General features: G+C 36.9%; 1 protein-coding gene across 1 annotated transcript in view; it reads left to right on the top strand.

Annotated features, from left to right (window-relative positions):
* The window catches only part of LOC126267090 (uncharacterized), a 92,836-nt gene extending 69,171 nt beyond the window's left edge, over positions 1 to 23,665 (top strand). Inside the window, exons 4-6 of the mRNA XM_049971958.1 lie at positions 1,084 to 1,217; positions 20,338 to 20,459; positions 22,189 to 23,665. Of these exons, the coding sequence (XP_049827915.1) occupies positions 1,084 to 1,217; positions 20,338 to 20,459; positions 22,189 to 22,412 (480 nt within the window). The 3' untranslated portion in view covers positions 22,413 to 23,665. The remainder of the gene's footprint in view (positions 1 to 1,083; positions 1,218 to 20,337; positions 20,460 to 22,188) is intronic.
* The last annotated feature ends 1,005 nt before the right edge of the window (positions 23,666 to 24,670 follow it).

Raw genomic sequence — 24,670 nt, 5'->3', positions numbered from 1 at the left:
TCTTTTCTGTTTAAAGATATTTTTATCCCTGTAGTTTCTTACAATTATATTTCACTGTTTTCTTAGGGAAACTGTTTACAAATATATTCACAAAATTATCATGAAATAGGTTAAATTTTAAATTAGCATCATGTCCCCTGTACACCTTGTCCCAGTCTAACTGTTGTAAGCTTTTGCTAAAATTTTGAATTCTTAAATTGTTAATTGTATGCACTATTTTGGAGGACTGTTTTGCAGTACTGTATGTAGCTATATCATATACTGTAACTAGCTGTGCATCATGATCAGACAGACCATTCTTAACAGGAAAAGTTTTTATTTGATTAAATTTATTTTGGTCTATGAAAACATTATCTATCAGTGTGCTGCTTACAAAATATAATAAGAAGTGTACACTTCCATGTTGTGTGGGAAGAGAGCCAGAGGTGCTCATGTTATGTACCCAGTGGCATTGCATACGATCACAGTATGTACTGGGCCTGTGTGATGATGGCAAATGAAGTCCAACCTTATTCATTCTCCTCAGTCTCCACACATGGATATGTCCATTGTAATGTTGTATGCAGAAATGGGGCTCATCTGAAAAGATTACATAATCTTTCCTTATATACAGAATCTAGATGTAGCTTCTCCTCCCTACTTTATGCAGTTGCACTGAAATGCCAGTCATTTGTATAGCAAACAATTTGTATACTTTATGCCAATTTGGCTGTTCTTGCATGACACAGCTTTAATGACTAGTACTGTATAATTAACAAATAAGATATTTGAATACCAAAGTGAATCTCGAAAGCTAATAATCATAACTGAAGTGCAGATTGTTTTGGGTGTATCTGAATTGCTGTAATCTGACATGGGACAAAGTGGTACTACTGTTTTTGGAACATGAAATGTATGCCATCTGTGAATGGGAAGGTATTATTAGTGAGATTTTTATTTGCATTTATACAACTTTTCTCATAGTTGATACTGCTTGCTGTAAGATATTCCTCTGAAATTGTAGATCTTGTACTTATGGCCGCTACTGTAAATAGTTGTTGCTGTTTTATTAGTTACAACAGCAGCCAAAAACTATTTTAACAGGCACACACTCACAAGACACAGGAGAGAAGTACTTCATTTGACTTTAATGGAACAACAGAACAGTGCAACAGGATTCCAGATCACAGAAAAAGTAACCAACGCAACTGTAAAGATGAAGGCACTCATTACAAGAGGTATGTCAATAATAATGAATAAGGCAGTAATTTGACTCCCAGTGTATATAAATCATCAGTTTTGCTCCACACGTAGACTTCATCCTTTGATTTTCTTAGGGGATATACATGTTGCAACTGATCAAAGAAATTTCTTGTCAGATGAGCATATAGATGAGTTTTCTTCTTGTTCTTGATTCAGAACAATCATACTTCCCTTTGTAATAATGTTGTTGGGAATCCATCAGTTGATGTGATGTTTAGGAATGTGGTTTTTGACTGGAAGTTGTGTGTCTTCTGGACTATTAGATTAAATTGTACAGGAGGTTGAGGGCCAGGACTTATCAGCTGGCTGTCCAGGTAGATTTTTAAAGAGAACAGAAAAACTTGTCAAATGGGTCTATATTTCAATGTACAGGGTACTTAGAGCTCCATTGGGGAAAGTAGCCAGGGGCAGCCTGGAGGATAATGTTTTGATAATGGAGCGAGGAGAGGGAACATGTTACCATTTGAAGGCCGCAAGCAGAGAGAGACTCGTTCTTCATTCCACGACGTGCCCACAACCTGTGCAATTCACGGCGTGTCCTTCCACATCTCTTATTGGTGACTGCTATAGGTAAGCCGAAAGGCTTGCTTTGCCATCATTACAAGTCAGTGTGAACTGCAAGGACAGCTTTTTGCTTGAAAGAAAATGTGTAGTAAATTTTTCCAATATTTTTGTGAAGGGGTGGCCACCTGTATAACATATAACAAAGTGTGACTCATTAGTGCTAGTCCATCTCATTTACATCATGATAAAAGGTAAATGCCAAGTGGATGACATAAATAATTACTGTAGTCAGCATTAACATGATGTTGGATTTAATTATAATGTATGCTTTTGTAACTCACTGATGACACATTTATGATATTCCATTCATTACAAATTGAGGCAAATTATTGAGGAAACATATGTGAAAGGATACAGAAAGATAACTAGTGTGTCATAATAAGGAAAGATAGATTGCTACTTACCATATAAATGACACCAATAAATTGTGGCCAGAGTTCACGTCTGCCCCTGGAAATGCCTTACAATTAAAAGCCTGGTTCCAAAATTTCTGTTGTACCATTACGTAATCAATCTGAAACCTTCAAGTGTATCCAGGTCTCTTCCACTTATAAATTTTCTTTCATGATTCTTAATCCAAATGTTAGCTATAATGAAATTAGGCTCCATTCAAAATTCTACCAGGCAACTTCCCCTCTGATTCCTTTCCCCCAGTCCTTACTCACCTAGAAGTGTTCCCACTCTTCCTTTTCCTACTAATGAATTCTAGTTTCCCATCACAATTAAATTTTCATCTGCCATAAATATCTGAATAATTTCTTTTATCTCATCATACATTTCTTCAATCTCTTCATCATTTGCAGAGCTAGCTGGCATATAAATGTGTACTTCTGTTATGGGTGTGGCTTTGTGTCTATATTGGCTGCAGTGATGCGTTCACTGCTGTATGCTATTCATAGTAGCTTATCTGCATTCCTATGTTTTTCTATCCATTACTAAACCTATGCCTGCATTACCCCTATTTCATAACAATGTGACACATTTTAATGGAAATGGGGCCAAGGAATGGGAAGGGTCACAAAGTAAGTCTATATGCCTTGGATATTCTTCCAGCATATTGAAGTGGCCAGCAGCAGTCATTTGTCAGTCAGTTGTCTCCCATGAATCTATGTCATTGTCACCTACTGCAAGCAATCTAGGACGAGGACCTCCTAGTGTCTTTCTACTGATGGATATAGTGCGACGACAAATACATGCGCCCCAGTATCCATTAAAAATGTCTGTTCCCTGCCAACAACAAAGACAAACAAGCAGCCTTCCATCTGCACATCTGTCTGTGCAGTATCACATTTTATTGGGAACGCTTCAGACAGCTGATACGTCGCCGTTCGCGTTTAACGAGCGCTTCTCGCGTGATAGACTGTTTCATTTCTTAACCCAGCAGTTCCGGGCTTTGTGGTGCACTTGCTCATTTTGTATAACATGCCTGCCACCAAGTTCTGAAGTAACTTGCTTTTTCTAATGACAGCCAGAAAATATGGAACAAGCTCAGCTTGTTTAGAGAATTTCTGCAGTCTCTCAATCTGTAAAATACAGCCTTATAAATGAGCATGCCATTCTAATTTTGAGACAGGTGGAAGGCTTGTGTCAGACACTGCACATACTCTAGTGATCTAGTTTGTTATTTTTCAAAAGTTTACCATAATATTTAGAGTTAAAGAGTACTCTTGAATGGCACACATGTGCCTTATATACCATAGGTGTGGTTGAATACTATTTTGACAGGTTTACATTCCACAGACTGATATCAAGAATTGAGGCTAAGAAAGCAGCTGTGATCAACCCACAACATAGTAATACTGAGGCAGATGAAATTGTGTTAACTGCCATTATGAACTTATTTTCTCTCTTGTGGTATATAACCATTCTTAGTTTTTACAGTAACAATATATTCTATGTGAACTTAGTTTCTGTATATATTATTTTTGTTTTAAATGTGATATCAGTAAAGAAAGATTGGCCTGCCCAGTATTTCAATGTAATAGGAACAGACAATGTTGTAGGATGGTCCTTTTCCTTCTGAGAATATGTGCTTTAGGTTTGTATCAAGTCTATCCCTCTCTCTTTTGTTTAGGTCACTCATTTAAAAAAAAAATCTTCTTATATGTTAATGTGTACATCCAATTGTCACATATTCTATCAGTTACAAACAAAAAGTGTATGGATATTCAGTTTCCAGATATTCTGACAAAGAATACTGATAATACAAGATGGGGAAAAGGACTAATGGCAGATGAACAGTCCTGTTTATTCTCAGAAAAAATTTGTTCTCTGATCAAAGTAGGGATCTGATTTACTTGAGAGAATAAAGTTCTTTTGGAGAGAAACATCCAGTTTTGTCAGTAATATTAGAATTCTTATATACTACAGAAAAGGAACTTAATTGACCAAGACTGGATTAATAGAAACTCAGCTTTTAATTTTTCAGTTGACACTTTTCCTTTGGTGATTGCCTCTCCAAATTTCTCTGAAGTAAAGCGCTCCCACTTCTGATACTGAGTAACATAAATAGCATTCTTGCTCTTTTTTTTAAAATCTGAACCCAGTCACTAGGAACACACACATATGGTAAATAATTTTTATCTTGAGTTGAAAGGCATGGTACAAGTGGTGGATTATTGACTAGGAAACTGTTCTAGTTTCCACATGTCTTCTTACATATGAATTATTGGATTATGGATTAAGTCACAGTTGTACACATAGAAGTGGCTGTGTTTGATTTTGCCAATAGTGCTCATGTCACCATCTATTATTATCGATAGATACTAAAAACTTTCAAATAATCAAGGATTTTCTTACAGCTCCATTAAATGCAGTAAATGAAGAAAATTGAAAAAAACATGTGAGTTGGTCCAGTGCTTCAATTCAGCTTGATATTCTGATTTTGACAGAAATGGGAGGCTTGAATCAGAGTCCATGAATTTTCCATCAAGCCTGGTTTTAACTTTTTATAAATTTTCTACAAGACTGAAAACTGTAGTGTCCTCGTAATAGGCCATAGAATATACTACATACAAAGTAACTAAAGGGCTGGTTTGAGAACAAATTTGCAACACATGTGGCTTACCATTTTGTGCCACCCTTTCCCTCCTTTTTCTTCATAGGCTTTCATTCATGACAGTTTTCAAAAATAGTTCTGATACGCACTGTATACAAATCTTGCACTTGCACTTTTGATGCCCTTGACACTCCTCTCAGCTTGATACACCGAGCGGCCGCTACTAATTATGAGACACAGTCCAGTTATATTAATGTGATCACCACCTATGTAAGATGTCAACATGCATTAATCACTCAAAGACAGCAGGTGATAGCCCTAACAGTGGGGGGCATATAAAACATGCCGGAGGGAGGAATGGGGGAGCGGCGGGTATGGGGGACACCAAAAACAGTGCAGTCATTGTTGTCATGTGGAAATGGAGCAATTTACCTGATGTCCAAAAGAGCATGATAATGGCTTGTGGACCAAGGGTGGAAGCATCTCTGAAGTAGCAAAGTCTGTAAGCTGTTTGCATGCCACCATGGTTAAAGTATACTGTGCATGGCAAATGGTGCTGACCAAAACCGTTGCCAAGGCAGCTGTGGTGTACCGTGGGCCATACATGACAGAGTTGTATGATGACTGTATAGATGTATATGGGGGAATAGACAGGCCACTGTTGAGCAACTGACTGCCCAGAGGAACCGACAGGTTACCAACAGTGTCTCCTCAGTGACTGTTCAGCATATGTTGCTGCATAAGGGCCTCTGCAGTAGGTGCTTGGTTCATGCACACAAGCCGGCTGTTAGTAATAAGCAATGAAGGGTGGAATTTGCACAGGACTACCACAATTGGATGTCCACCGAGTGGCGACAGGTGGCCTTTTCAGATGAATCACATTTTATGCTACATCTGACATGGCTGTTGGCATATATGTTGTAAAACGTCAGGGAATAAAACACCCTCCAACCAAGGGTGATTGTAATTGATCTAGGAATGATTTTGTGTCATCCCCTGGATGATTTCATCATTTTGAAAGGCACAATGGATCATGAAAAGTATGCATCTATCTTTGGGAACCATGTCCACTCGTACATGCAATTTGTTTTCCCTCAGCCCAATAGTGCTGCCAGTAGGACAGTGCAACATGTCCAGCGTGCAGTGTATGTGTGTGGTTTGAAGTGCAACAAGATGAGTTTACCATTCTCCTCTGGCCATCAAACCTCCTGGATTTAAACACAATCAAGGATCTGTGAGGAGACCACCTCGACCGGGCTGTTCGTGTTATGGATCCTCTAAACTGTGGCTTGTGTCATTGGGCCCTTAGACCAGCTTTGTGTAACTGACTCTTCAAAAGTAAATTATTTCCAAACATTAAGCATAATCTGCACAAGGAAAACTGAAAGAGAGAAGGCAAACAAACACATTTATTGACTATCGAGATTTCTTCACCTATCAGAACTCTGCAACATATTTGTATAGAAAAAGAATGATCATTGCTCCAAATAGGAGGATTCAAAAACAGCGGAAAGAAATGTACCGGCCCATAATATCTCAGCTGCATTTGTACCCTTCTTGCAGGACAACTGTGTCCAGAGACGACAGTGGCACTGTATGTGTGAATTGCACGTGTTTCTACGTTTGATGAAGGACCTTGTCTGATAGCCTAATAATTTTGAAGTGTCTACTTTTAAATGTGCATGTCAGTGCTGGTCAATGTGTCGTCTGTGTGGTTAGTAGCAGCCCATCCTAATTCACATTGTTACAGCGATTAAAGATGTGTTTGTGAAACTGAACATCGTTTTTGTAGAGTTTGAGAAAAAACTTATGAAAAGAAAGTTAGTGGCCCTTGTTAATTGGGCTGCTGGAGTAATTATCCTTTTACATAATTGCAGATTTCTGGTACTTATAAAACATATAACATGAAGAGTCAATGCCTTGAGGCACTTAAACATGGCCAACCAATTTTCTTTAGTGGAACCTCATGACTAATTTAATTTGTAAACAAGAAGACTGAATTGAAATTTAATATTATCAAGCTTTATAAATCAAACAATTTAAAATACTCTATCTCTCCTCCTGCTCACTTAATTTCTCAGGGGCTTCTTATGACATCATCTTCCTCCTCATCTATGGAATTCTCAGGAAATGTTTTTTCCAGTTTGAGTAGCCGCTCCAAGAGTGAATGAGGATATAACAAAAAGATTGTAAGAGAACCTATATCTACCAAAATAAGAAAACGGTTAAAATCTGAGGCTATTTTAAAAACATTTGACAGCCCAGTCCAGCCATGTTCTGTAGGCATGCCTTGCTGCCTAAATCAAAGCAATGAACACCTTCACTCTGCTAAAAATGTACCGGAGCCTGTATTAACTGGCTAGTTGTTTGTTGGCTCATGTAAAAATAATAAATCAATAATTTCACAGTCTGAACTGTAAGTAGAACAAAGAAATTAAATCTCAAAGTACAGAAGAGCCTGATTATTGTGGTGGTTGGTTCCAAAATTACCTTTGAATAAGTGCTGATGACCTCGATGTTGAGTGCCCATAAACCCCCCCCTCCCCCCCCCCCCCTCCCTCCACCTTTGAATAATATGAAGATGGACTAATCTAGAGCACAATGTATATACATATGTATTTGAAACAGAAAATCCTTAACTGTGTGAAAGAATTTATATCCATGTCTGTACAGAAAAATAAGCTCTTGTTAAATTATATAATGAATGATTGATACATACATATTTACATGCAACATTGGTATCAAAATTAAAAAACAAACTAATTGTGGGTTCAAAAGCCCTAACCCAAAACAGAATCCTCTGGAACATTCTTCTCATTGTTATATTATTTGTCAAAACTGTGTTTTTCAGTCAACAAATTTCTTAGCTATCTCAACAAGCTTCTCATCATTTAAGTATGAATTCTACATTACCTGCCTGAATACAATGTCTTTATGCTCAGGAATATTGTTTATTATATTTCAAATAGGATTATCAGCTGCTGTCAGGTACCACATTTCTTTACATTCTTCAGATGCAGAAAGTTATTCCATGATGATGTTAGGAAATTTTATCAAGTTGTGCTCCAAATTTCATCAGCCCATTGTGGTACACATATATTCTTGCAAAGATACATCATTGCTGAGATTGAAAAACAATTTTTCATGTAACAGTTTGTAAAGGTACACCCTCCTGTAGCATCTCTTTTCTTCAACAAAAGTCGTCAATACCAGAACTAATTTTCAAATTTTGAACAGGTCAGTATTGTCTCAGCTGTTTTTCTAAAAAAAAGTCATATGATTTTGTACACAATGTGTTATATTACAAGCTAAAATCTATAAAAAGAAATTACTTTATTTTCTTTGTTACAGTCCATATGTACTAGCTCTGATTGTGCAGTTAAAATTATATTTTTTAGTAAAATTTGAAATTATGCAATATTTGCCACACTTAAAGTTGCCATTATTAATTATGCCATTTAGTGATATTTATTATGTTTATTTCTGGATTCATTTATAAAATAATAAGATAAATTAATGGAAACTCAGTTAATGAGAAAATTTGTGAACCCTTTGGAATATTGTTATTACCGCAGAGTGAAGTGGTAGTGGGCATGCCTTTCATGTGATCGGACATGTTTTTGTATTTCGGGAAGAATAATGTAATTTCAGCTTTGTTAATGTGAAAATTCAAAAGACAGGGTGATATAGAAAAATGTGAGAGAATAAATTATCATCAAAATAAAAAAATTTCACAGGCATTGTTCAAAGTTAATTACGTCAATTGGAACCTTGAGGACCTAGTTTCCAGTTTATGTATGAATAGATTTCCGATCACATGAAGAAAGAAGGCTCCAACAAAGTAAATCATATCAACAGTGACAATGTACTACCAACATTGACGGACCAGATCAAATGAAAGAGGACTTTACAGCTACAACCAGGGACATGAAAAAGGAAAGATAACAGTAAGAACAAACTTTTTTTGAATTTAATTTGTTTGTGGACTTGTGTGCTTGTTAACAAAATGAATAGGCACGAGGGTAGGAGTGATGTAAAACTGAAAGCTGTAGTATCCAACGAGGACATGTCTGTGCTGAGTAAAATCATAGTCAGTAAAGAAATAGTAAAAACTGATATTTTGCAATTAATTTTGGCAAAACTAGAAGAAAGGAAGACAAATAAAAATAGCAAATTTAGTGCAGTTAGTGAGCATTAACTGAAATAAGTACAGACTACAATAGCAAATTTAATGCAGTTAATGATCAGTTAACTGAAATAAGAACACATAACGATAGCAAATTTACTTCACTACAAGGACAGTTAAATGACCTGAAAACTGAAAACAATAGTAAAGTGGACAGGATACAAGATCAAAAGGATCAACTTAGTAATCGAGTTTCAGAGCTAAAACATGGGTTGTCAGATGAGTAAGAGTTTGAATGAAAAAGTTGATGTTTTAGAAAATAAATTTATTGTTTTCAAAAATGAGTTGATAGTTGAATCAGTGAAGGATGTTGATGACATCAGAGTTGAACAGAAGGCTGTGGAACAAGACCTTGCCAGTTCAAACCAAAAAATTTTAAATGTTGAAAACAATATGCAAACTAAAATGTTTTAGATCAAAAAATTTAAGCAGTCCTGGAAACGTGTTCACCAAAGTCTGTGTACAAACAGTGGTATTGCGTGATCCCTAGAATATAAATTTCTATATATATTACTTGAAAGACTGTTAAATGTTATTAAATAGAGAGCATATTTTATAATTGAGATGACTTCTATTGACAGTAAATACTAACTATTATAAGTTAAGTTAGCAACATGAGATTTACCTTTTGTAGTTCCTGTTGCAAAGTTCTGGAAGAAGTCATTCAGTGGTAAATATATCAATTTTGGTTTGTGTGATAGCTAGCTTTTAAAGAGCAGGGTAAAACGCTGCAAAGAAAAGTATAGTTTCTTATTAGTGTCCAGAAGTGGGGCGAACTAATGATGAAATATAGAATATCTGTAACTCTGGAAATCTAACTACTAAATAATTTTGCAAAACATCCCCAGGTTTGTTTTATTTTTTAATGTTTACATCCAATTGTCACATATTCCATCAGTTACAAACAAAAAGTGTATGGATATTCAGTTTCCAGATATTCTGACAAAGAATACTGATAATACAAGATGGGGAAAAGGACTAATGGCAGATGAACAGTCCTGTTTATTCTCAGAAAAAATTTGTTCTCTGATCAAAGTAGGGATCTGATTTACTTGAGAGAATAAAGTTCTTTTGGAGAGAAACATCCAGTTTTGTCAGTAATATTAGAATTCTTATATACTACAGAAAAGGAACTTAATTGACCAAGACTGGATTAATAGAAACTCAGCTTTTAATTTTTCAGTTGACACTTTTCCTTTGGTGATTGCCTCTCCAAATTTCTCTGAAGTAAAGCGCTCCCACTTCTGATACTGAGTAACATAAATAGCATTCTTGCTCTTTTTTTTAAAATCTGAACCCAGTCACTAGGAACACACACATATGGTAAATAATTTTTATCTTGAGTTGAAAGGCATGGTACAAGTGGTGGATTATTGACTAGGAAACTGTTCTAGTTTCCACATGTCTTCTTACATATGAATTATTGGATTATGGATTAAGTCACAGTTGTACACATAGAAGTGGCTGTGTTTGATTTTGCCAATAGTGCTCATGTCACCATCTATTATTATCGATAGATACTAAAAACTTTCAAATAATCAAGGATTTTCTTACAGCTCCATTAAATGCAGTAAATGAAGAAAATTGAAAAAAACATGTGAGTTGGTCCAGTGCTTCAATTCAGCTTGATATTCTGATTTTGACAGAAATGGGAGGCTTGAATCAGAGTCCATGAATTTTCCATCAAGCCTGGTTTTAACTTTTTATAAATTTTCTACAAGACTGAAAACTGTAGTGTCCTTGTAATAGGCCATAGAATACACTACATACCAAATAACTACAGGGCTGGTTTGAGAACATTTTGCCACACATGTGGCTTACCATTTTGTGCCACCCTTCCCCCCCTTTTCTTCACCATGACAGTTTTCAAAAATAGTTCTGATACACACTGTATACAAATCTTGCACTTGCACTTTTGATGCCCTTGACACTCCTCTCAGCTTGATACACCGAGCGGCCGCTACTAATTATGAGACACAGTCCAGTTATATTAATGTGATCACCACCTATGTAAGATGTCAACATGCATTAATCACTCAAAGACAGCAGGTGATAGCCCTAACAGTGGGGGGCATATAAAACATGCCGGAGGGAGGAATGGGGGAGCGGCGGGTATGGGGGACACCAAAAACAGTGCAGTCATTGTTGTCATGTGGAAATGGAGCAATTTACCTGATGTCCAAAAGAGCATGATAATGGCTTGTGGACCAAGGGTGGAAGCATCTCTGAAGTAGCAAAGTCTGTAAGCTGTTTGCATGCCACCATGGTTAAAGTATACTGTGCATGGCAAATGGTGCTGACCAAAACCGTTGCCAAGGCAGCTGTGGTGTACCGTGGGCCATACATGACAGAGTTGTATGATGGCTGTATAGATGTATACGGGGGAATAGACAGGCCACAGTTGAGCAACTGACTGCCCAGAGGAACTGACAGGTTACCAATAGTGTCTCCTCAGTGACTGTTCAGCATATGTTGCTGCATAAGGGCCTCTGCAGTAGGTGCTTGGTTCATGCACACAAGCCGGCTGTTAGTAATAAGCAGTGAAGGGTGGAATTTGCTTAGGACTACCACAATTGGATGTCCACCGAGTGGCGACAGGTGGCCTTTTCAGATGAATCACATTTTATGCTACATCTGACATGGCTGTTGGCATATATGTTGTAAAACGTCAGGGAATAAAACACCCTCCAACCAAGAGTGATTGTAATTGATCTAGGAATGATTTTGTGTCATCCCCTGGATGATTTCATCATTTTGAAAGGCACAATGGATCAAGAAAAGTATGCATCTATCTTTGGGGACCATGTCCACTCGTACATGCAATTTGTTTTCCCTCAGCCCAATAGTTCTGCCAGTAGGACAGTGCAACATGTCCAGCGTGCAGTGTATGTGTGTGGTTTGAAGTGCAACAGGATGAGTTTACCATTCTCCTCTGGCCATCAAACCTCCTGGATTTAAACACAATCAAGGATCTGTGAGGAGACCACCTCGATCGGGCTGTTCGTGTTATGGATCCTCTAAACTGTGGCTTGTGTCATTGGGCCCTTAGACCAGCCTTGTGAAACTGACTCTTCAAAAGTAAATTATTTCCAAACATTGAGCATAATCTGCACAAGGAAAGCTGAAAGAGAGAAGGCAAGCAAACACTTTTATTGACTATCAAGATTTCCTCACCTATCAGAACTCTGCAACGTATATGTATAGAAAAAGAATGATCATTGCTCCAAATAGGAGGATTCAAAAACAGCAGAAAGAAATGTAACAGCCCATAATATCTTTTTGTGGAATTGCCCATTCTAGATATAAAGATAAGAGAGCTACAGGTAAGCAAAGCAAATTGGTAAAATCTCAGGTACTTTTAACTTTCCGTATAGAAGACAAGACCTTTGAACACGGATTATAGTGACCCCTACTTTGGAAGAAAATATACTCTATGTTTGCAGATTCATACAAGTACATAATTGTGTTGTTTGTCAGGGATGTAATATGTAAGATCATGTTATCTCTAAAGTTCTGTCTTGTTGCCATGAATGTAGTATGTAAGATGATGTGCTTTCTAAAGTTCTTTCTTATCTATTGACTGTGTTTAAATCTGTGACACACTATATTTACAAGTTCATACAACTATAGAATATTGTGTTGTTATAGATTTGTGCTTTAGAATTTGATCATTTATGCTACGAGTCTAAATGAGTATCTCCTTTTACAATTTTGAAGTGGGACAATGCCATTAAATAACTAGTAATAAATTTTCATATTTTGTACTGTAAGAATTAGGAATAGTGTCTTAGAATATCTATGTGTATCACCTTATTAGTTCATTTTTTCGTTACATTTAGCTCTATTTATTAAAGTTTCATATGTGAACACCTTTTAATCCAGTCTGACGTAAACCCTGTATACTTTTCTTTTTGTCAATATAAATATATGCAGAGCATATGTCATGTAATGTGAGGGTGGTATTGAACAGCATACTTAGTACAAAAAACAGTGTTGCAGGATTTGATGTGAATGTTAGACAGGAAGTAACCTAGCCATTGGAGTGTGTGATGAGAACTCTAGGGAGGAAACTGAGAGATGTGGGTGGATCCACTCCACATTGGTGTATGGCTGTACCCTTGCTGGTGTAGTTGAATTACAAGGGATCATGGGTGTGGGGCAATGTACACAAGCACCTGTCAACTATGTAAATTGTTAGACAAGAAGTTACCCTATAATAAGAATCCATGGAACTGTTTGCTTAGAAACTGGCATGGGCAGTGATATTCCACACAAATGTATGTTTTCTCAAGTAGAGGGATTAACCTCCAAATACCTCGCGTAACTTTAAATCAGTGTGTATTTTTTTATCAATTGTAAAGGAATCTTCTAGGCCTCTATGTACGTAGGTTAGTTTGTACGAACAATTAGCAAATAGTGTGGAAGAGTATATGCAGTATAACTAGGTGTATACATTTCTGATTTTACACACTGATTTTGGTCCTCTCCATTATGTCATCACTCAAAGATAATTTTGAGTCTGATGGCCTGTATTTACCCTGAGTAATATTACATCTCATTGGAACTAGAGTAGTGGGCAAATTCATGCTTAACTTTGTTTTGGGTATCCCTGGTCATGACGACTGTGTGTGTGTGTGTGTGTGTGTGTGTGTGTGTGTGTGTGTGTGTACTGAAGGAGAGTGTGCAACTATCACTCAAGGCTTGATGCTTCCTATAACTACCCTTTACGTGTGATTGAACTTAGTGATATGATTGTGAACTTTATTCATTTTGTTATGTCGAAAAATTTTTGCTGGTGTGTACCCGGGGTGGTTTGGATTCGTGGGTCAGTCCCCACATCATATCCTTAGGCCTGATCGTTTTTCATTATTTTCTCCTTTCCTGAATCAACATACTCTTAAAAACTCTGGTTTAAGTGGCTGATTGATTTTGTGTAATATTCCTACTGATGACTGAATACATTCTTCTGGTCTGTACCCGATGTCATGAGTTTTTTGAGTCAGCTCACTCGTCATACATTTAGGTGCGGAATTTTTTCTCTTCTCTTTTGAAGAGTTTGAAGGTGTCACTTTATAGATGCAAACTTGTGATTTGTAATTCTAGTAATTTACATTGTCACTGCGCTTATTTCTATAGTTTAGTGTTTTACAGTTGTAGTTTTGACTTCGTATCATTTGTCTTGTGACAGAATGTTCCACGGATCTTAAAATCTGAATACCATGTCCTGATATACGTATAAATTATGACTTGCATAGTACATATTTTTCTTAAGTTTTCTGTAATATGTATCAGATACTTAATATACATCTGTATTCTATCTTTTGGCATAATTTTGTACACTGTTTGGCAAACTTGATAGTAGATCACAAAATTGTGAACAAATTGTTTCCAAATTTTGTGAGGTGGATATTGTAAAGTGACTCCCTCCTGTAGGATTACTTTTACTCAACAGAAGTAGTCGATACCAGAACTAATTTTCGAATTTTGGACAGATCAATATTGCCTCAGCTGTTTTTATAAAAAATTTCACATGATTTTGTACACAGTGTGTTATATTACAAGCTAAAATCTATTAAAAAAGATAACTTTATTTTCTTTGTTACAATCTGTAATGCAGTATATTGCTCCCTCCTACGCGTATCTTGCAAAGAGAGCACGAGGATAAAATCAGAGAGATTACAGACCACACAGAGGCATACCGACAATCTTTCTTTCACAAACAATACGAGACTGGAATAGAAGGGAGAAGCGATAGAGGTTCTCAGGGTACCCTCCGCCACACACCGTCAGGTGGCTTGCGGAGTATGGATGTAGATTTACATGTAGATGTATATGTACTAGCTCTGATTGTTCAATTAAAATTATTTTTTTAGTAACATTTGAAATTATGAGATATTTGGCACACTTAAAATTTCTATTATGAATTATGCAATTTGGTGCTATTTATTATGTTTATTTCTGGATTTATTTATAAAATAATAATATAAATTAACAGAAATTCATTTGTCAAGAAACTTTGTAAACTTTTTGGAATATTGTTATTACTGCAGATGAAGTAGTAGTGGGCGTGCCTCTGATGTGATCGGATGGGTTTTTGTATTTTAGGAAGAACAATGTAATTTTGACTTTGTTAATGAGAAAATTCAAAAGACTGTGATATAGAAAACTGTGAGAAAATAAATTATCAACAAAACAAAAAATTTGCACTGGCATTCTTCAAAGTTAATTACGTCAGTTGGAGCCATGAGGACCTAAAATGTCAAAAATTTCAGTTTCATGACTCAGCCCCTAGACAAGAAGAACTGAAGCCACCTACAAGAAAAGAAGATTAGTAAAAAGTATATTGTAAATAGTAGTGACATCAACAAATTGAGGGAGGGGTAGATTACAAGTTTCCATTTATCTCAGGTAAAAATTCAATAATGCCTTGCCATGGTAGTAATTAGGCTCATAATGCTGGATGCAAGAAATTTCGCAGTTACTTTCCCACATTTTGGATAAATGTCCATCAGGTGAGATGGAGCGTAGTCCAGCAATAGAAGAGCTTTCCATAGCAGCCACATAGATATGTTACATTTTTTTAACTTTTAAAAATAATAGTGAGCTATGGACAATGATGCACTTTGATGACTTTTGTGGTACACAGGAACATTTTTCTGCCACAAATTTTTCAGGTCTTTTGGTCTTCTGTATTTACTAATACAGTGTTAAGTAGTGAGAGCCTTAAGCATTAGAACATATCATTAAATTTTATGGTGCTAATGTTTGGTGAATAATATTGTAAAATTTAAGTATGGCTCTTCAGCACTATACCACTGATCAAGAGTATAACCCTCTTTTTCAACAAAATCTTGAAATTTTTCACTAAAGAAAAAGTACTGTGTCATACAGTAACAACATTCCTCTTGACAGTTTTGACTACCATACTCTACAGCTTTTTTCTACCTATTTAGCCAGGTTCACTGCCAATACTGTTTTTTAGCACTTAACTTTCCAAACTGTATCCGACATTAGCTGTAATTAAGTGATCTGAAATGCACATTCCTCTGCTATATTGAAGATTAAATCAGGCTTGTTCTTGGGAAATTCAGCTGCTTCATAATTTTTTAATCAGCAAGAATGAACATGGATTGTAAATTTATTAATTTTTTAGTTCTACACCTTCTCCAGTAACAAACAGTTTGAACTGATACACAACAGTCATTAACAAATGAACCAAATTTTTCAGTATAATCAGTACTGAAGAGGATGGCAGGTGTTCTCTTTTGGAGGATGGTGCAACAAACTGAGTCGCAGACTACCCAATGAGAGGAGAATCAGAATCCCTTTGTTACTTCTCAGTATTTCGTATTACAAGCTGAAGCCCACATCTGGTGCAGCACTGGAAGGCTGGTCTTGACGCACAGACCCTAGTAATGATGCATTGCCATGAAGATGGTGGCAGCTGCTAAACTCAGCACAGCCCAGACACAGCATTACCTTGTGTGGTGTACAATACCAGTTGTTGGCCTACAATACCAGTTGTTGGCCAAGCTACACCAGAAACTGCTGTGGCAGTTCAGTACAGCTGGCTGAGTTTGGGACAGCTAGTCTCCTTTCACAGCTGTGGCAAGTGACCGGGAGAAGACGCTCAGGGAGCAAACCCCTCTTTGGCAAGTAGCTGGCTGCAACTAGGAGGGCCTCAGTTTGGCCCTCAGCCCTTCCAGTGGTGGCTGGACTGCCCTGGCAGGCAATCCTGTCAGGATGACAGTGGAGCACTAGCGAATTCACAGTAGAGGCTGACGATATGACTTGGTGACTCACTAGTTCTGTGACATGCCTTGCTGGACAGCCAGTATTTATATGCACCAAAACAGATTGTGATGTTGCTGCCACAAATACATGTATGCCACATCCCAATGTGTCCCTGGTTTCATAAGTAACGGACAGCGATGAGCAGATGGGTGACGGTGCCCAACAGGTGCCGCAGTGTAATTCTGTACCAGCACATAACTGCAAGTGTATTTTTTTTACAGCAACGAGTGCTCTTGCCTAGGGTTGCTCTGTTACACTCTTTTCCTCTTTGAAAAAATCAGCCCTCCAAATTCTCTCTGTTACTGTACCTAGAAATATAATTCAGTTAGTCAAAGATTCACATCATTCTTAGAAGTCCTTTTTACAGCTCTTCTGAGGCTAAAACATATTCCCTGATACATATAAAATATGTCCACATTTTATATTATTCCAGTCACTGGCTGCCCTGTGAACAAATACTGGGATACTTCGAAATGTTATCACACTTTGCTTTTTGTCCACTACATATGTGCTTATGTCCACATTACACAATTCACTTGGTGCTCTCTGCTGTATTCTCCAAGCTGAGTTTTCCGTAACATATTTACAGTCCAAGACTGTGACTTGTCCATTCAGCAGTGTCAAACTATCTTGTAGGACTAGGGGTTTTGGGATTGTGTGGAGTGTCCTACAACAGTACTCTTGCCTGACATTACAGAAATAGGTATTTGTTCTTTTCCATGAATTATCTCCCTTAAACCCATGCCTAGCTTCATCGATGTATCACTCATATTCATCAAACTAGTTGTCTAACCCCCATATTATAGATTCTCCTAATAGTCTATTACATCTTATTACTATTTTGTGGAACAGGCATAAAAGTTTGCAACAAGAAGTTAACACAAATTATTTATAAAAAAAGGAATCTGTAATAAAGTCACTGCAGTCACACATCTGATGGTAGCATCTGGAGAACTATGCTTAAATTCTAAAACTTCACCTCTCATCTCATAGAGACCATTGAGCGTATCGTGCTTCATTACATTTATGATATCACTAATGTATTTATTTAACCACAGGTGCAATGCCAGCTATAAACTATGCCACTTAAATCAACTCCTAAAACACAGTAACATTTCTCCTCGTCATATTTCCATGAACCTTGAAATGCTCTTCTGTCCTTCCTTTCACTGATTGTGACAATTACCTTAGCAGACTCTCAGCTATCATGCTGACTGAACTTCTGTGGACCATGAGTGATATAACAATGATGTCATGGGTAATGACCTATCTTGCATCTGTGGTTTCTCAGAACATTGTTATACTTTTTTAAGTCAGTGTCACATGATAAAAAAGACAAAAATCCAAACCATAAGATACTGTTGTGACATTGCTCCATGTTTTATCTTATTAGCTCAGTTCAATAGCATACAACAACCCTATAGCAGAATAGAATCACAAATGGAGCAGGAGTAGGGCAGTGTAGAAATGGATGGGAAAAAGAAAAGTTCTACATGTGACTCAGGCAATCTCTCCACATAAACTACATATCTATGAGCAAAGACAATTGGAGAACTCCTAAACTTGTAACTTCCGTGAAACACTCTTTACAATAAACTACACCTTCAATTGCTTACTTCCTACATTTGCCTAAACTTCCCTGGTACCCATGTTCCTATGCTTACCTGGTGTAATTCACTCTTTGTCGCCATACTCCATACCACGTCATGTGACTCAATGCATGAAGCCACATGACCTGGTAGGTTACACTGCATACATACCGCTGGTTTCAGTGGTTCATGTCTTGGGGCCCTTCCCAGGCACAACCACCAAAACTAATCCTGACATAGTCATAGGACAGTGGAAAAGAACAAATCTGGGAACAATAGACACAAGTATCCCATTAGTAGTTACGGATTGCACATGCTGTCCTTGAAGTAACTGATCTGTAACTGTTCATTGTGTCACTGTGGTTCCAACTGCAGCTCATACTGCTGTTGCAGATGCAGTACAATGCACCAGAGCCAAAGCCTAAATGTGATGATCTTCCCTCTTGGTAGTGCCATGTGGCTGTCTGGAGCCCAATCTTCTTATGACTGTACGTTCTCATGACCACCCCTACCAGGATCATGTTCAGTGGCTACATTCCTGCCAAGTCTTTCTGCAGTATCATGGAAGGAACATCCAGCTCCCTGTAGCCCTATTACATGACCTCGTTCAAACTCAGTAAGGTGCTGATAATGGTGTCTTTGTTGCCTTGAAGGCGCATTCTTGATTAACATCAACCCGCCATGTCCAATCTAAATGCTAACAAATGCTCTTACAGTGTGTATTTAAAGCAAACGTAATTTGCATCATCATAGTGGTACTACTCGCACCACTCTTATGTGACTGGCATGAAATTTTATAAACATGGTCTTTCATGATCTTGATTAAACATGCCTACCAACTTTTGTTTATGTCACACAACTACTCCTTGGTGCTGCAATTCATTTTTTCTGTCAGTGTATATTTTAGATAATATATTTTAAATACACCAAATTCTTAATGCTGATTTCCTTTACACAGTTTTAAATATTCAAGACCTATAATGGAGGCAGTACACAAATTTGATTGATAAATTATAACTGTATGGGTCTAATGACCTAGATCATCGAACACTTTCAGAACAAATCAGCTGTACTGTGAACATTATTGCTTGCCCTTAAAGATAGCGTTAAATTCCTATTTCACTTACGAGCTGGAACATCTCTGCTATACAAAATTCTGTGTCGTGTTACATTTCAACAACATAAATCAATATTATCTTACCATAAATAACTTCATTTGTCTCCATCGCTTGCAACAAATTACTAAGACAGGTCTGTACACTTATCCTGTTGAAACATGGTTTTCAGTCAAATCTTTAAAGCAAGTAACTCCATCAAGTGTAAAATGCCGTGGAACAAAATGTAAGTGTGATTCAACATATACATCTGCCTTGATACTGGAGGTTTTGCTGCTAATTTAATTTCATTTGTTTAATTTTTGTACAGCTAAAAGAAAGATTTTTATTTGTGTCATGTTGCAGATGAGAAGATAGCCACAATTGGGATTCCAACCACAACATAAAAGATTTCTACAAAGAAAACATAAATATCATAATTTATGAGAATTTCTTTTCAAGTAAAAATCTTCATTAACATATTTTGCCAATAGAGAAACTTTCATTTGGACTATCACAGTGCTTACTTCTGGCCATGTCACAGTATCTTTTGAATAAATGAACATCATTTTTCTAGCTACACTGTTCAGCTGATTAATATTTCACTGACTGTTTTGAATATCTTATTTGTACATGCACATTTCCACTTGTGATGTGAATTGTGGCTTGTCCCTTCTACTGTTGTGCTTCTCTTTGTGCGATGTGTTCCTCTTTTATTTTTGAGTTTATACCTTCAGGTACTTGTTTTGGATTTAATGAGTGAAGCATTCATAAAGTATTTTTAGTAGCTGAAAAGATAGAGTATCTTAAGTAATGATACTACAGTTGTCATGGCCACACAAATGTTTATGATGTTGTTTATATATGCAGGGCACCCTCTGCTACTGCATATGGTGAGAGCTGTTCAACATCTCAGTTGCCTCGAGAGTTTCTGCACAGCAGCTATTTTAAAAACGATACATCAAAAAATATCCAGACACACAAACGCAAAGGTAACTTTTAATATGCACAAACACATATGCATATTATATATTATTTAAAACAGGCCTCACTAACTGAAGTTCCCAGTAACTATTTATTACAAAAATAAGATATAATAAAGTAAACATTTCTTTCTGAGGGTAAGGTAGATTAATAGAGAGGATTGGTCTCTTAGTAGTGGTAGAGTGGTGACAAGGCTACTACCACGACACAAGAGATCATTTTCACTCAGTCAAATGTAAAATCGTTCATGCTGTGTTGTTTGAGCGCCTTCCTTGATGTAACAACTGTTTAAAAGGGTTTCAGGCATTGCTTCAGACAGTGTCATGAAAACTACACAATATACCAACGAGGCAGCTGCTCACCTTCAAATGCAACTGTGGGGAGTTGTAGAAGATCACAAATTTGTATGCTGGTCTGCTAGAAAAGTGCAGGCATGAGGAGCCAGAGGTATAACATCATCACTGGGAACACTGACATATAGAGCCTGATGTGGAGAAATGTGCTACAGAAGCAGCACACATAACACAGGATAGCCCAGCTGGAATACAATGGACCCCAGTGTATGCATGCAGGCACGGTGTTTATATTTTGTCTACTGTCCTGGCTCTGAACCCTAGTCAGTGTGATCTCATTTAATTGTTCACCTGTGGTCGATGATGCCTAAGTGGTACAAATTCTGGTTCATGTATTTTGCTAAACTGAAATCATGTTTCTTCTGTTGAGTAAATAATTTGCTATGCTTATTTCTACTGATTCTTTAATTATGGAAACCTAATAGGTGAAGGCAGATAAGATTTTGGTCTCTACATAATTAATGCCATGTTCCACATCAAGACGTAGCTCAGCACCAGCAGATATTTTTGGCTTACATAGTTCGGTGTGTCATCTACGTTTATCATATCTGTCTTTAACAATGCAACATATAGACTAAAGTGTGATTTCTCATACTGTATTTTCCTGGCGCACTTAGACAAAGAGCTTGCTGATACTGAAGGACACATTGCCAATATAAGGCAGGAAAGTCGTCCTGCTGGAGTTCTTTGTATCTTCTGGTTGCTCTTGATATTTGATATGTGTTTGTTGAAATACACAGTGGATCTGCTTATTGTACTACCCGTTCTGGAAAAAAATAGGGTGGAGATGGCTAAGTTCAGATGACAAACTTTCTGGATCTGAGGTAACCCAATCTCTGTGAGCGATTGTGAGCCATGTTTTTTCCTACAAAGCATGACATTCAGAAAACAGAGGTATCCATTTTTCTCTTCCTCTATGGTGGAACAAATGCTAAGGTGAACAGAGTTTAAATGTTCTAAAATGAAGGAAGTGTTGCAGCCCCATATGTACATACCACAAAGATGTCATCAACATACCTCCAAAATCATATGGATTACAGCATCTTTGATCAAAGCTGCCAGTTTGTCTGAAATATTGATTATTGAATAAAAAGTAGGATGATGAAGAGAGGTAAGATGTCATTTTTCAGCTTAGTTTCTATGAGATGCAAACAATCCACTAAAGGCCCAAGTGTGAATAAGAGATTGCATCAAAATGTAGTGCAGGAAAAATATAGTGAGACACCATGTAAAGATGTATTTATTAGATTTTATGTAAATTAATTAATTTTAGTTAAATTTGTGTAGGTTATATTTTCTGTGGGTGATTTTTTTGTACTGGAAAATTCATAATTTATATATCCTAAATGTGTATGACTTTTGCCATAATCTTTCATTTTTTCAGAATCTCTCAATTTGGGAGACAACAAACAAAAATTTTTAAAGGATGCTGCACAGAAGTCTTCCCCATTACGAAAACAGAAGATTGCATCTCCAATGAGTTTTATCCATCAATTACCATCAGGCAGCATCAAGCAAGTGGATATTCAGACTGATAATGACAGTGATGAAGAAATAAATCAGCATATAAAAATACTTAACAGTTTGAGAAACAAATATCCCTTATAGAGCTACTGTGAAATTACTGGTATAGAAAATAACACTAAAACTATTATGTTGTCTAAGGCTTTCCTGGTGTGAAAGCACTCAGAAGTCACAGCTGATGGTTTCTCTTCCAAGCTAAGCAACACTTTGCAAATCACATGCTGCTTACCTTGAGTCAATAATGTTGACTATCTGTTTATGTTTTGGTGAACTAATGCCTGACTCCTGGATAAAATTTTCTGTGTTGAAATGCAATGAAGATGGATCATAAAGTGGGTAGACAAACCCTGATTTGTAAAGCTGTGGCTCTTGTGTTTATCTTGCTCATTGTCTTCCATGGACAATATGATTCATAGCCTGACACAGATCACATGCCCTGCTGGAATAATATTTACTGCATCTATTTAATTAAATTATCAGCTATAAATGTAAGGACAGTTTTTTATACAGTATTACAGAACAAAGAAGCACCAGCAAGGATTGTGGTGGTGACGTAATGTATCTTATGTCCTGTATGTACCTAGCACACAGTGACTCCTGATTTTTCTCGATTTCTTATCTGTTGCTGTATCATGAAGAATAAATAAAATTGCTGTGCATCATTAGGGCAGTCACAAAAGTTAATAGTTGGTGAACAATAAAAGAGAGCTGGCCACATTGAAATCATGTTGATTACAAAGGACAGTGTCACAAATGGACTAGGTGGTCTAGGACTTTTTAATTCGAGAATTTGACAACCCACTCACTGGCCAGTTTTCATATCTTTTTCAATAAAGTACACTGTTATCTAGGTATGGCTGCTGATAATCATTTCTCATTACTTCCATTGTTTCTTGTTTTCTTATACACTACTCCATGACATAAAGACGCTGTCCACAAGTTTCCCACCAAAATATTAGTGTCAGTGGCCAAAGATGACAGATGAGTACTGCATCAAAACACACTATAATTTGAGGAAAACTTTCACAAACCCACACAATGCCCAATAACTTCAGTAACCTTAATATATCCACTGTATTTGGTTAGAATGTATATGATGAAGTGTTTTTATTGTTTCAACTAGCATAGGATTGTATAAAATGATAATCGTCATGAGATAACTTTTATCTCTGTGTCTTTAGAGATCCAAGTCAAGACAAATAATTTCTTCTTATAAGTTAGTGTAAAAAAGGACATATTGCTTTGTGCAAATCATATTGATTGTTATTTTGAAGAAATAATCACAATTAATATTTCTTCGACTCTGTATTAGTCGATTAAAAGATATCAGAAGTGAATCCATGTATTACTTAATTTCCCTGTTGCATTTTAAAGGATGATAATGGAAATCAAAGTTAACAAGAAATGAACCAGTCTATATCATCCAACCCACTTCCGTGACTGCTCATACAAATAATTTCGTAGTGCACTTATGCTATATGCAAGTGGCACCAACCTTTTGTTGAATCCCATCACACATAGTAATGAGAATCTTATTTTTCTATTCATATATATTTCAGTCATCTGAAACCCATCTTTTCAGCTATACAAAGCAGTTTGTTTGCACTGGTGGAGATTCTCTCAGAACCACAGCAGTTAATGGCACTTTTATCTAAAACAGTTATCTGTAGTAAGTTTATCCAATGTGATTCCTACATCATATTAGATAATACTGTAACACAAGAATCTAGCCATTTCCTGGCTGGCAAAAAGGGTTTTCAGCATATGAAGAAAATTCTTGAACAAACCAGAAATGTACATTGAAGATTACAATAAATGGAAATGAAGTCCCATGCTCCTTGACAGAGTGTAAGGGAATGATGCGGGAGACCCGCACTGCTGTACTAGGCAAAGTCCTAATGGAGGTAATTTGCCGTTGCGTTCCTCCGATCATAATTAGGATGAACGATGATGATGAAAATGACACAACACCCAGTCATCCCATGGCAGGTGAAAATCCCTGACCCGCTGGGAATCGAACTTGGGACCCTGTGCTCAGGAAGTGAGAGCGTTACCGTGAGACAATGAGCTGCAGACTTAAAATATATACCAGAACAAAAAATGGCATTCATTACTTTAAATTAAAATTCACTGGGAAGGAGGAATTTTGTTACCAAGTCTTTTATTATATACCTAACAGCAGCAATGCCTTCAGGGTAACTCCCCCTATTCTACATCGTCATTCCAGTCTTCTGTCTAAAGACTGGTGTGATGCAGCTCCCCATACTAGTCTATTCTGTGCAAGCATCTTCACTCCTGAATAACTACTGCAACCTACAATAAATTTGAATGTGCTTACTCTA

The sequence above is a fragment of the Schistocerca gregaria genome, chromosome 4 (genome assembly GCF_023897955.1).
Source record: "Schistocerca gregaria isolate iqSchGreg1 chromosome 4, iqSchGreg1.2, whole genome shotgun sequence".
Taxonomy (NCBI): Eukaryota; Metazoa; Arthropoda; class Insecta; order Orthoptera; family Acrididae; genus Schistocerca; species Schistocerca gregaria.
The sequence above is the reverse complement of the archived record's forward strand: the minus strand, read 5'-3'. Positions and strand labels throughout refer to the sequence as shown.